Source organism: Aspergillus japonicus (genome assembly GCF_003184785.1).
Source record: "Aspergillus japonicus CBS 114.51 unplaced genomic scaffold BO86scaffold_1, whole genome shotgun sequence".
NCBI lineage: Eukaryota > Fungi > Ascomycota > Eurotiomycetes > Eurotiales > Aspergillaceae > Aspergillus > Aspergillus japonicus.
In genome coordinates this window covers 1,606-15,272 of record NW_020291638.1, presented here as the reverse complement: position 1 = coordinate 15,272, position 13,667 = coordinate 1,606, and the positions used below count along the sequence as shown (strand labels likewise).

General features: G+C 53.9%; 3 protein-coding genes across 3 annotated transcripts; 1 reads left to right on the top strand and 2 right to left on the bottom strand.

The window, feature by feature from the left end:
* Positions 1 to 2,251: 2,251 nt before the first annotated feature.
* On the bottom strand, positions 2,252 to 3,542 carry BO86DRAFT_384426 (uncharacterized protein). Its single transcript, XM_025670877.1, has 4 exons — positions 3,293 to 3,542; positions 3,052 to 3,219; positions 2,927 to 2,977; positions 2,252 to 2,818 (listed from the first exon to the last, which is right to left on the bottom strand). The coding sequence occupies exons 1-4, from the start codon at positions 3,451 to 3,453 to the stop codon at positions 2,461 to 2,463; spliced, it is 738 nt and encodes a 245-aa protein (XP_025533120.1). The 5' UTR covers positions 3,454 to 3,542; the 3' UTR covers positions 2,252 to 2,460.
* Positions 3,543 to 5,127: 1,585 nt separating this feature from the next.
* BO86DRAFT_26 (uncharacterized protein) lies at positions 5,128 to 6,311 on the top strand. The gene has a single exon (XM_025667199.1). It carries the CDS (start codon positions 5,237 to 5,239, stop codon positions 6,224 to 6,226), a length of 990 nt encoding a protein of 329 aa, XP_025533119.1. The 5' UTR covers positions 5,128 to 5,236; the 3' UTR covers positions 6,227 to 6,311.
* Positions 6,312 to 7,725: 1,414 nt separating this feature from the next.
* Positions 7,726 to 11,248, bottom strand: BO86DRAFT_405322 (uncharacterized protein; the record flags this gene model as incomplete). Its single annotated transcript, XM_025674074.1, has 15 exons — positions 11,101 to 11,248; positions 10,971 to 11,042; positions 10,741 to 10,909; positions 10,591 to 10,678; positions 10,214 to 10,434; positions 10,042 to 10,163; positions 9,905 to 9,984; positions 9,704 to 9,831; positions 9,515 to 9,632; positions 9,329 to 9,446; positions 8,997 to 9,261; positions 8,863 to 8,917; positions 8,558 to 8,780; positions 8,255 to 8,454; positions 7,726 to 8,130 (listed from the first exon to the last, which is right to left on the bottom strand). The coding sequence occupies exons 1-15, from the start codon at positions 11,204 to 11,206 to the stop codon at positions 7,726 to 7,728; spliced, it is 2,370 nt and encodes a 789-aa protein (XP_025533118.1). The 5' UTR covers positions 11,207 to 11,248.
* Positions 11,249 to 13,667: the final 2,419 nt, after the last annotated feature.

Sequence of the window (13,667 nt, the reverse complement as noted above, 5' to 3'; positions counted from 1 at the left end):
ACCTGCGGCCAGCTCCTTGATCCCCTCATCGCGACCAGTTCCAAGCCACTCTGCAAGCTCGCGGCCTCACTGGACTTACATCTCTCGACCTCTGCCGCACCGCAGCTGCTCGTCGATTCCGAGCTCGAGTGCCATCATTCCATCATCACAGCCTGTTCGAACTACTCCAGCTGCGCCGACGCTGACTGTTGTCACTGATGCTTCGATCCCGACTTCCACCGGTGCCGCTCAGTTGGGTACCACAGCTGCGACAACCTCGACTGCCGTCACTGATTCTTCCATCCTGACTTCCACCGGTGCCGCTCAGTCGGGTACCACAGCTGTGTCCAGCACCTCGGGTCCGCAGCTCACGACGTCTACGGTACTCACCACACGGACCGCCACCATCACAGCTTGCCCGACTACGATCCCCAACTGCCCTGCCAGCGCGAAAACGACCTTCGTGACCACGGAAACGGTGGTTGTGTCAACTACCATTTGTCCTGTGACCGAAGCGGCCACCACCACTCAAGCTGTGCCCACCTCGCCTGCAGGCGCTGGGGCCAATGGCCAACAGGGCAATGGTGGCTCTGAGCTGACCACCTCCACCGTGTTCACCACCCGCACTGCAACAATCACGGCATGCCCTTCCTCCGTGACCAACTGCCCAGCCCGGTCCAAGACTACCTATCTCACCACTGAGACCATTGTCGCGTACACTACCATTTGCCCTGTGGCTGAAGCCGCCACCACCGCTGAAGCCGTGCCCACGATCTCCCCGTCGCCTGCGCACACTGGAGCTCATAGTCAGGGCAATACTGGTCCCGAGCTCACCACGTCGACCGTCTTCACAACTCGCACTGCGACAATCACCGCCTGTCCTTCTTCTGTAGCCGACTGCCCCGCTCAGTCCAAGACAACCTATCTCACCACGGAAACAATGGTAGCTTACACTACCATTTGCCCCGTGTCTCAAGCCGCTAGCACCACCCAGACCATTCCCACCCTCTCCTCTTCACCCGCGGACGCTGGCGCTGACGGCCAGGGCAACAGTGGTCCCAAGCTAACCACGTCGACCGTCTTCACGACTCGCACGGCAACAATCACCGCCTGCCCTTCCTCTGTCACCGACTGCCCGGCCCGCTCCAGGACTACCTACCTGACGACCGAGACCATCGCAGCGTACACAACTATCTGCCCGGTGGCCGACGCGACCAGTGCTCAGGGAGCAAACCCCACCGCCCCGTCAGCTACAGGTCCAGCCGGTGCGAGTGCAGCAGGAAGCGGCCCCGAGCTGACGACGTCCACCATTCTGACCACGCGCACGACCACAATCACCGCCTGCCCGTCATCCGTGACCGACTGCCCCGCCAGATCGAAGACCGCCCAGCCGACCACGGAGACCCTGGTCATCGGAACCACGGTCTACCCCGTGACGAACAAGCCCACTGAAGTCCGCGGCGGCGGCAGCAGTGGTGCCGGTAACGCTCCTTCGCAGACGACCTCCACCGTCCTCAGCACCCGCGTTGCAACCGTCAGCGCCTGCGCCGAAGACGACACCAACTGCCAGACCTCGCAGGGCGCATACCTCACCACTGAGACCCTGGTCGTCGCAACGACCGTCATCCCGGTTCCCGCGGCCGTTCAGACCTCCATCCCGGCAGAAGGCGTCGACGCTGTCACCGCCGTCCCTGTGCCCACTACAGCTACCACTGCATCCAACGAGGGCATCGGAGCCGTCGGAGCCGGCGCAGGCACAGCTAAGACCTACACGACCACCATCACCGTGGACTCCTGCTCGAGCGACGGCACCTGCACCGGATACGTCAGCACGATCATCGTGTCGAAGACCGAGGTCGCTCAGTCGACCGTCGTCGGCGCGGCGGCTTCGCACTACACCCCCGGCGGACAGCGGGGCTTCGCGACGAGTAGTCACGTTGCTTCGCCTACCTCGGCGCGTGTCATTCCCGCGAGTAGCAGCCAGCACGGTGCCAGTGGAGTGAGCACGGCTGTTGTGGCTTCCGGGACCGGTAGCGCGGTGGGTGCGTTGTACACGGGCGTTGCTGCTGCGGGAGCACAGGGGGCGGTGGTCGGGCCGATGGTTGGAACGGTGATGGCTGTTCTTATGGCGCTGTTGGTTTGAAGATAGACTTTCTTTAGGAGAACATCCCTCATTTTATTGACTTCATTCTATTATTATTTTAATGGTATACCGGTACGTTAGTGTGTATTGTCTGTATGCCCATACATCTCTTAGACTGGGCGAGACTCCCCTCGGCCATCTCGGATCTCGGCCGTCTCGGGACGCATCCCAGCCCATCCCCACCATACAGGAGCAGAGTACCCAGTAACATATCTATTGGGATTCAGGACCCTCATAGACATGCACATCATATATATCAAACCCCAAAAGGTCGGATACGCTACAAAGGTCCAGTCCACTTAACCGCTCAATGCCCACCCCACCCCCGGCCGAACGAATCAATTTACAATCAGCCCATACCGGATCGACGACTCCAGCTCAAACGGCATCTTGACCATGTGCATCAAGCACCGCTTCAGGATCTCCTCCGCGCTCAAGGCCTCATGGACGTATCGCTTGGCGTAGAGCGCGAGGAAATTGCGGAGATCCTTGGTCTCATCTGTCGCCTGGTCGGGCATCATCAGGCCGGCGATCTGGTCAGAGAGGTTGCGAGCGTCTCCCGGAAGGTACGCGTCGCTGATCTGGGAGACGACCCTCGCGAAGCGCGGCACGAAGCTGTGCAGCATGCTTTTCAGGTATTCGTAGTCTTGGAAGGAAGCTTGATCGAGGCCGGTGCGGCCCAACGTGACGAGGACGCTGGTGGTTGTTAGTTGTCGCTAGGAGAGGAAGGGAAAGGTGAAGAAGGGGAAGAGAAAGAGGAGGGGGACTGGGAAATGAGGAGTGAGAGGAAGAAGGTAGACCTACACGTATAGAAATTGACTATCCTCCTCGGAGTCCCCCGCAATGACCTGGTCCCTGAGTCTTCTTAATCATGGGCTTCATTGGGGAACAGGGTAAAACATAAGACAGACAAGCTGAGGAGTACCCACCGTGGAATCTCAGCGAATAGCAGTGTGGGAATGGAAATGTTTTTCAATAACGTTTCTACGAAGATTCTAGCTGGTACATGGGCGTCTTGTCGGTCATCGACGGATACCAAGGCGCGGTTGATGAAGTGGTACCGCGAGGTCGGTTCATCTGTGCTGTGGTCGAATACACTAACGATCGCTATTAGCGAATGAATCGAGGTGAAAGAAAAACCGTAAATGGACGCAGAAAGCCGCGGCTTACATCTTGCCCTGCCCATTGAAGACTAGAACCTTGGCCTCAACTGAAACCTCATCATCGGGAAAGGGTAGCCGGGAATAACCTCCATGGAGAAAGAAATATCGCATGGAGCCCTTCCCACCCGAGGAGTATAAGGGGTCAAGCGACGAAGTCAAATTGTGCATTTGGAAGGTTGTCGTGGGGGTTCGCAGAGTGGCGTGATTCGAGCGATTGCACGGGAGGAATATGTTATGGGACCTTGGTTGAAGAAAATGGTATTTTGCGGCCTTCACGCGCCTAAGCATTGGCGGTGACGGGTATATGGAGGGTTAAACAGAGAGATACACGTGGCGCCATATTCTATTCTTGGCTTTGGTGGAGAGCATTCCTTCGACGCTTCTTCGTCCGAGGTTCCCGAGATCCGAGCCTATGCTTAACGCTGGATTCGGGCTATCGGTTGGGGAATCTGCGAACGGTGATCTGCGTATTAAGAGCACCATTCCCCCATGTGACAGTATTGTCTGTTGCCTGAGCGATCTGATTGCCTCTCATCCATTATACAAATGTGAATTATTTATGCCAAGATCGCCTCCGCAAGTGGGTCGCATTCCAAGCAGTCCTCGACTCCAGGGGGAATGGTTTATAGTCCTATTCGCCCCGCTAGTTGCAAAAATTGATGAAGGCCCACCCAGCACCGTCGACAGAATGGGTCTCCTCCATGCGCCATGCATCTTCGACTCAGACGGTGATGAAGAGTGCTGAGGCACTTGTGGATTACGTCAGAGACGTGCATTCTGGACGTTTTACTGATATGCAGATCAGAATGCTTCAACTCCGAGCCGCGCGAGCTGGTCCCATGTTTCCCAGTTGTTCATTGTGTGACTGGTCGGAGCCTCCAGTTCAGATACCGAAAATCTGAAATTTCCTGGTCGTCCGACATCCCCGGAAGAACACGTTGCTGAGCACCTGTTCGACCTGGCACTTTTGTCGCTTCCACAGATGCGGAGTGACGAGAACAGCGACGAAGACGTCAGGGACAGCTTGGCAGACGTATCCATGATTACTGGCAAGGGACCAAGCCACGGTGCCCTATCACAGAATTTATCAGGATTAAATTTCATAGCTATCGAAGCCCCCCACCGGATAGTGAAGCTATGCATGCATCTAGACACAGTCACATCTCTCCTGTGCCAAGCGTCGATGCTCTCAGCTATCAACCTGATTCGCCTCCTCCTCGGGATAGTCCAAGCCCCTTTGAGCAGAGTCCGAGACCTCTTCCCACAAGCGACATTGCAAATCTTGAAAGTGTTTTCAGGTGCACATGGCAGGACTGCAATTTCTACGAAGGAAACCAGAATTGAAAGGCACGAAAGCGCCGCAAGAGAAAAGATCGTGATCTTGGCGAGGAAGGTAACGACTCCAGGGTTGCTTCAAGCCCCCTCCCCGACGGAGCGAGCCTACTGCTGAAAGGGATCTATTTCCGAACGAGAGCGCACCAATCCCAAAACGCAGACGTCAGGTACCTTCAGCTCCTCTTCCTATGGCTACCGGCATCTCGGAGAGGAATCTGTCCAGCAAGGAATCTCCCTGTAGCGAGCACCAAGAGCTGTAAAGTAAGAGAAGGCTAAGCATAACCCGGCATTCGAGCGGGAGCGGAAGCAGTTCTAAAAAACACTGGTTTACAGCCGAGAGGGCTCTCAGTTCATCGAGTCTGATCAAACTTATGATATTGCGACTGCACTCCGACATCTGACCAAGGCTGTCTATATCTCAAGTGGCGTTCTAGTTGCTGCTTTGGGTGAGATTTGAGTGGGGGTGACGATCTGCGACAAATGAGTTTCGGATAGTGCCACCAAGGTACGCGAGGGACCTTGAGGCCGCCGCCCCCATCACATATATGAAAGACGATGGCCAGATCCTCTCCCCTCTCGAAAGTCTATCGTAATCTCCGCCATACGCTACATCATCATGCATTGCATGCTTGACAAACTACCATTGGAGCTTCTGGAGCTCATCTGCGACGAGCTCGAGACTCAGGATCTAGCCTCTCTGCTAGCAACATGTCGCCATACATACAACCGAACAATCCACCGCCTGGCCCAACGCTACTCAGAAATACACCTCGATTTCTCGAAGGGAAGCCTCAATCAAATCCACGCGATCGCCAATAACGATATCATGCGCCAGCATGTTCAGCGGTTGGTGGTCATGGCTCCCGAGCCGTTTCTGGGGCGCAATCTCGAATGGCAGCGCAGCGCCGCGGGCCACCTTTTTAACCCCCTCGAAAATCCCATTATCCGACAGTTTCGCAACAACCTGGTCGACAAGCTGGTCAATTGTCGATCATTCGTGATTTCACCATTGGGTAATAGTCTTGCGCCCGAGGAAGACGGGATGGATGTGTCTTATGATCAACACTTCACTCCGGACGACGCCGCGAGCATCCTGCTTGACATCATCAATGATACTGCTCTGCCCGTAAAGCTCTTCTGGTATGGCCGGGGAACGAACTATCGGTCCGAGATCATGAACATTCAGCGATTGCCTAAAACACTCTTCATCAGTCCAGGCTTTCGTGCAGGATGGGGCTCGCTCACAAACCTCCATCTGGAGCACAAACTCACGGCACAGAACTATTCCTTCCTTTTGAATATGCTGCTCAGCACGCCGAATCTTCGGAAACTGTATCTCAGTCTGACACCTAAAGACCTGGCAATTGAGTTCTATTCGCATGTCACCAAGTTGGAGTCTCTATCCTGCCTATTGGAACGGATATCGTTCTGCTGTACAGCCATTCGGTCAGCAGATCTCATGCACATACTCGATCGGTCTCGACATACACTGAAGCGGCTGATTCTCTCTGACGTTGGAGGCTTATCGGGGAGCTTACCCCAATTACAGGACCAGCTGTCTAGTTTCCCCTGTCTGGAGAAGGTGGACTTGAGAATCTGCCAATAATCAACGATCATGCACGGTACCAATGAGATACGAGTTACGCCTTCTACCTGCGCTCTACATGCTTTGACCACAGCCATACCTGCTGGAGGTGTAGGTTTCACGCCGTGATGTAGTAAATACCGGCCACCAGCACCCTGCTCGGATACACGACAGCCTCACCACAAGGCGACATGCCGAGGATTGGCTTTCAAAACCTGAAGACAAGCACAGACCTTACTCACATCCAGGCCTTATTAGATGCAGATGGACATTCTGACTTGTCTCAAGGCCTTGAGGGAGGAGTTGGCAGCCGTCCTGGCCGCTTAGGGGCCCCGGAATCTGCAGGCTGATCATTTGGTCACGAGTGGTTGCTTGCTGGCTCAGTCACGGCACTTGAGTGATCACCGAGCCTGATTTCCTACTTTAGACGTATAATCATAATTGAATCCAGTCCCTCTATGTTTAAATTGTCATGCTCTTCCATACCCTGCTTGTAACATGAGTCTTAATTGGACAATACTTCCCAGCACTGGTGTTGAACGCCAGTCCATATCTCCATGCTGCACACTACGAAGTTGACCCATCACACTACCACTGATTTTCGACTCTCAGCTTCCTCACTGGCGGCTGTTATCTTATTATACGAATAAGCAATTTTCATGGCCATTGCATCAAAAGATGATTGTCAGTGTAGAAGCTTCACGGGAGGACATAACGGCTTTCTGCTAATGGCAAATATAAACACGACCGGAAAGTGAAATCAAGTTCCCTGACACCGAGGTATCTGAAGTATGCCCGAGGCCGGAAGTGTAGATATAAGTACGTCCAAAGCTGCTATCGTAATTAGGCTATAGACACTGATTTTCACAACAAAGGCATATCTTCGCTTAGGAATAGTCCGGTCCCGGTCCCAAATTTTAGGACCAGGACTGGAGTATGCAGTCTTTGGTTCTTACTTATACCCTCTAAAACCATACTATAGTCCCCTGTAGTTCTAAATAGTTTTTATTTTAAAAGAACTATTTTTGGATACCTATATTCGAATTTGTTATTTGAAGCTATATAGAAATAATTACTAACTACAGTATTTAATAAATATATAATAATAGTTTTATCATACGCTACAAGGAAGCCAGGAGTGGTCAGAGCAAATGGCAAATTGCTTTCTACGGGGTACAGTCTTTCTAAATGTTGTGCCAGACAACGCAGAACTGTCGTGGAATCGCTAGGAGTGCACCACTAGACGATGAAGACAGTCAAACTCTACGGGATAGGGAGATAATGTCGATTATTCACGGCGAATAATGTTGGAGAATCTCGATGGATGCGATGGAGGCGATAGGCACTATCGTTTGCACTCCTCGGTGCGAGCAGGACGAGCGAACAAAGGGACAAGACCAACGAACCGGAGAAACAGAACTTTGTCCCCGGCCAAAACCAGAACAATGCTCTCCCTCCGCAAGCATATCCAATCCCACATCCGCACCGTTGGCACTTGCGAACGGCCATCTCGGTCCAAATCAGACGTACTTGAGATAGAAATGAGAATCGATCGGCGAGGAGCCTCCGCGATCGACGTCGGTGCCCAGCTTGTAGGCAACGCTCTTGCTATCATTGTTGTCATCCTCATCCTCGTCATCCAGATATTCCAGTGGCCGATACCGCGAGGCCAACCCAAGCGCGTTCTTCTCTTTGCCATACAGCAAAAGCATAAAAGTGTCCCCCTCCATGATTTCGCGGGTATCATAATCCATCATGGTCGGGGCGCAGAACTCGACCAGGGTGGCAGGCTGCCTGGCCCCCCCCCAAAGCAGAGCTTCGCTTACGTAGCCTGAAAGGGTGGGATTGACGCCGACCGAGTATAGGGCGGTGTTGTCGTCAGTGTCTGGTTCGACACGGATTCGATACGGGGTGTTGAAGCGGAGCTGGTTCGCGATGAGTATATGGCTTCCATCATGAGAGCTGCCCCGGGTTGTGGGCAGAGCGGAGAGGAAGAAAGCGAAGGAGGAAGAAAGAAGGAAGAAAGGTGAGAACAAAGATAGACCTTACCTTCCCCGTGCTTCCGAGGTCATTGGTGGTAATGGTGAATACCTGGGCCGCGCCCACGGTGCCCTCTTTGTCGAACTGCAAGGGCACGCTCTGGTTCAGCTGTGAGGAGAGGTCTCCCAAGAACTTCAGGCGTTCCGCCGTGAGCACATCGCCCGCCTTGTTGTCATTGATGAGGGTTTGTAAGGTCTTGAGGTTCTGGTCTGTGATGGGTGGGAAGCGGGATGTCAGCATATCGTGTGCTTTGTCCGCTTTGTTTCCTGTGGAATCATGAACAATTTCCAAGGTGAGGGCATCCGGACATACCATAACTATTGCCTTCCGTAGGCGCCGCAGGCAAGGAGAGCACCTTCCCCTCACGGTCGACGAGGGTAAAGCTGATTGTTTTGTCGCTGGAGACCGACGGCGTGGACGTGTCGCCTTGCGCGGCGTTGTCGCGCGCCGCGAGAAGGGCGGCAAATCGCTCCTTCGTGTTCTGGTATCCCGGCAACTTGGAAATGAGGTCCTCGAGGGCCACAATTTTGTTTTGCTAGGGCGCGGAAACAAGTGGGGTTAGAGGGAAGTTCATCACGGAGATGGAAGGGTTTGGAGCGTCATCGGGTTTTCCGTACCTTGATGGGACGCCAGTTGTAATAAGAGCCGACGGTGTAGGCCCATGCCGGGGGGCTAGATCGGGAGCTGGTTAGTACCTCGAGCTTTGCCATGGCAGGGGGATAGATGACTCAATGCAACGGAGCACACGTACTTGTTGCTCTGCAGGGTATCTCCACCCTGCGCCTCCCAAGAGATGGTGCTGATCGAGGAACTGTCCTTACTTTCCGAGCTGGAGCTGGACGCATTGCTGTGGCTGACACTGGCCGAGGCCTGCACCCAGGGCGAGGAGAAGGAGAGCGCAGCGGCCGCCCGCATGGACTTTGCCTGCGCGGCGGTAGAAGCCGCGTCGGTGCTGGTGCTTTCCTCGCTCGCGTGCAGCCGACCGCCGAGTTGGACGCGAGTGGCGAAGAAGCGACCTGCGACGGACACAACCCTGGTCAGAGAGTGCTTTTTCGCATTGCGCAGAAGGATGCGGAGTCTTACCATATTTTGCCTTGAAGATATCGACGGCCTCGGCGCTGTCAACCGCCTGCAGATCCGCCTTCGCTTCTTCGCTCAGGTCGAGACCGGCAGGCTCGAAGTCGATGACGACTCGGGGAAACTATTCAGAGCCACAGAATTTAGAGCTATTACCGTGGGGGTGAAGCAAACGAATTCAAGGGCGCTCACGTTATAAGTGATGGTCATTACCCGACTATCCTGCTTCGTGCTGGAGGTGGACGATGACGACTTAGTCTGACCCCAGCTCGCCGAGGCACTGGCACTGTAGCCAAAGGCCCCTCCGGAACTGTAACCCGCAATGTCAGCTCGCTACCCAACAAGCACATGCAGGCCCTTGATTTGGGGGTCGTTTCATACATGGCCATCTCAGCTGAGGTCTCAGATAGCGAGTTCTGCGCGATCGCTCGAGCGACCGACTTCTTCGCCTCATACTGAGAGATGTAACTGTCGTCGGCAATGCGAAATCGCGGAATTCGCAGCAATTGCTATAGAGAGCACGTGTCAATGAGATTTCCGGGCGGAATGAATCAATGACCTGCCGGGGGCAAGGCTAGCTACCTTCTGTTCGGCGATGGAGTCGATCTCGGCTGTGGCACTGATCTGATAGTTCCAGAAGCTGCGGGGCTTCAAGACGAAGGCTAGGTAGTTTGGTCAGCAAAGATGGGTTTTGATTCAGCTCCTAAGCCTTCGCGTACTCGGATACAATGAGCGTTCGACGTATTTGTCCCCTCCCTCGTCGACAACTCGATAGGCGTGCAGCAAAGAATTCGATCGCAAGGTGGCCGACCATTGCTTTTCATTCATATCCGAAGGGTGGCTGGAGTCGTTAGTTCAACATCCTTGGGTTTCTTGGCGTGTGGCACTCACACGATGCTGAAGGTGGTGGTAGGGTTCAGGAAGATGTTGTGGCTGAAACTCGTCGGCACCTCGGGTGTCTTGGGCTGTGCCGCTACTGGCAGCTGCGGCAGTTTCTTATCGAGCTCCACTATGGTACCTCGATCCAGGAGGCCATTTTGAATACCCGTTTCGAGAATCCGCTTGGACTTCAGGTAGACACGGTAGGTATCGCTGTTATCCTCGATGGAATCCTGGCCCACTTATGAGTAACGCGACATGAAGATTTACGTTGGGAAGACTCACGCCCGTCTCGCTTGACTATGGTGACAAGGCTTGTTTAGGTTTATGGGCTTTCTTCCTTTCTTTTTTTTTTTTTTTTTCGCAGGACGGGGTGCATCTGCGCTCACCTTCTCATTTAAGATCCGAAGGTACGTTTTGAAGGTGGTCTCGTCACTGACTTTGGCACCACGCTGATTGATGAACGGGCTCCAAAGGCTGCTTCGCTGTCAGTACATGCCACATCTGGATCGGTGAACAGCGGGCTGGGGATAATTCACAGCCGAGGCTCCAAGGACTTTTCGCTGACCAGCAGGTTGCGAATATCTGACAGCTTGAGGCCTTTCTTGTCGACGTTGGTGAAAGGAATGACAGTCTTCTCCTTGATGACCTTGGTCTCGCCATTATAGGAGTACACATGTAAAATCTGAGCAGTGCTGTCGTCCAGATCTAAGGAGAGTCAATTCCTGAGCTGGTCACAATGGTCTAGCAGGGTCAGACTGTCACATACCCACTTTGTCCCTCACGGCCGGGGTCGACTCCGGGGCGGTGCTGGTCTGCGTAGTGGTCTTTCCATCTAGACCTAGGGAGAAACAATCTGTTTAGGGACGTCTTCTTTCATTGACAGGAGGCCCGCCTACTGTCTTGCACCTTGCCCAAGCTGTCGTCAACAACATCAGTCGTGGTCTTAGCAGTGCCGACCACACCTTTTGCCATACCAGTGGTAAGATCCTTGAGCAAAGACATATCGATCGAAGGACGGTCCGAGGTAATTGATGGGCGTTAACAGTCTTTGTAGTGGAGGGAGACAAAGGAAATGTTCGAGGGAGAGAAATATCCTTGTGGGAGGGGGTAGAGGAGGAGATAATAGACAGATTTATAGGGCAGAAGATCCATTGTTCAGCTGCTTCCCAAGCAATGGATAGCTGCCAAAGTGGGACCACCGGTTGGAATGCGTCAAATTGCTTTGTGTGGAACGGAACCACAGGCAGTTCTGGCGCCATACTCACCTCCTCTTCGACAGAACTCGGCACGCCATTTAGCCCAGTTCTGCGCGATGGGGTCACATTGCAGGTTTTGAGCTCTGTTTTCCACTCTTCCGACGGAGAACAGCTGAGAACGATCGCCGCTCGTAGTAAAGTGGCGTGAGAAAGCCCAGCATCGGGGCCCCGTTGGTTGGTCTGAAGCTCGTGCGGGGTAACCCGAAATCACAATCAGGTATATTAGATTGAGGGGGTTCTGCATCAGGATCAAAGCCAGGCAGGCTCCAGAGTCGACCGGGATGATGCTTGCATTGCTCTCTTGGGGCGTCGGTCTCCACCGGCGCGGGGCTTGGTGATCGTCCTAGGATCGGCCCGGCCGAAGCCCTGAGAGGGTCCCGCCAGCCCCGCTGGGTTTGGCCTCATGCAGCTATCGTCAGGTAACTACAGTATTCATCACTATCTGCAACCTGCCTTGCCTCCTGCAACCTCAACATGGCGCCTTGCTTGGGGACTGCATGCTATTCGCCGATGATACTGTCCCCACACCATCTATTTTCTCTCCATGAAGGAGCCACCAGCTGCGACTTTCGAAGAGACAACACATTCCGGTCAGTTTCGGCCGGGCTTGTCCCGGCACCAAAGAAATCCAAAAAAAAAAAAAAAATGAAATAAAATGAAAAGAACTTGGAAGGGTGCTCCTCATGAAGGTCAAAGCGTGTTTCGTCCAGTGAGAACCCTGTCCACGGTGGACGCGTCTTCCCACCGATCCGTTCCGCGAATTCAGAACAGAAGCGGGGTCAATTGCACATCCCGAGCTTGCAGGTAAACAAAAACAAAAGGCTGTATGGCCCTTAACAGGACATCATGACGCGAATTGATGTAAAATTCCTCTCCAATCTCGGATTGGGAGAATCCACATATATATTACCACCCCAGCAGGTTTTTGCTTATCGTGGTGCTGCTCCCAACTACCCTGCACCCTGCCCCCGCGACGTGCACTAATACACGCCTCGATGAATTCAGTACAATTGGCTCCATATGTATTATGTATCACAATGTCTCGAATCCGTCCTTTCGAGACCGGTCACAACCCCGCTCATGCTGTCTGTCAATCCAAGTGCGTGAGTAGATCCTCCCTATGATTGGACCGAGGACACCCGGTGAAGTAATGAAATGCGACCGTGGATACTAGGTGCTCGTAGTCTGTGTCCCCATTCCCGGATTTGAGAGAGAATATCCTGGTGGGCAGGGGACAACACATTGTGGACTGCGCATCGGGGGTCTTCGGCTGGAGTGGTGGGCTCCAAGCCTGGATTACTGGACCGCGGGGGCGGATGGAGGGCCTCTCAGATCCCGGTGGCATCCTCTTGCCCAAGCTGCCCTCTGCCAGTCGAACTCCCCGTCCCTTAGATGACCGACGAGAACAAGTCGACCCAACATGGCTGGACCACGACCTGCCAGTCACCACGTTTTGTTGCAGTTATTGACCCACAGGGTGTGACATCTCCACGTCCCTTTCTGTCTGGAATTCCTAACGCCATTGAGCTGTGCAAGGAGACTGTCATGGTTGCGGGATTGATGCGCAGTCGTGCTTTCTTGTGGTCGCCGATGAAATCGGCCTGCATGGCGCTCTCCATGATTGCATCCTCTGCTCCGTCGCTCTTGAGCGAGGCCAGCTCGTAGTTGGTTTCGAGCAAGGCCTTGAGCAGTGTGTGTGACTTCTCCCATCGGAGAATTCAGAACCCCGGCTGCAGCTGGAAGAGCAGGTGGACGTCTCCGATCCTGCGCTTTGCTTTCCGCTGCTGTCGAGACTCGTGCATAATGGCCTGGGAATGAAAGTTCCCAAGACAACTGCTCGAGCATTGTCGGACGGGTCTCTGTGCAGGGAATGCACGAAGCGAGGTAATGTGAGGACGTGGAGCTCTTGGATTGTCTCGAGTCGTTTGAACGTCAGGTTTGGATTCGATGATGTTGTGTGGGGAGATGCGCTGATGCCTCAGGTAATGGAATGAACAATGAAGCCGCTGCCAGCAGCCGGGACTGCATATCATTGACTTGCGCAAATACTGTATAGTCGTCTGCCAACTGTGGCTGGAACAGCGCTGCCCACAATTGATGAAAAGTGATGAAAAGACAGGTGATTTGGCTAATATTGTCAGCGACTACACCCAAATGTTGGCATTAACCCATCACTTACCGGAGCATCCATCACCAGATCCACGATC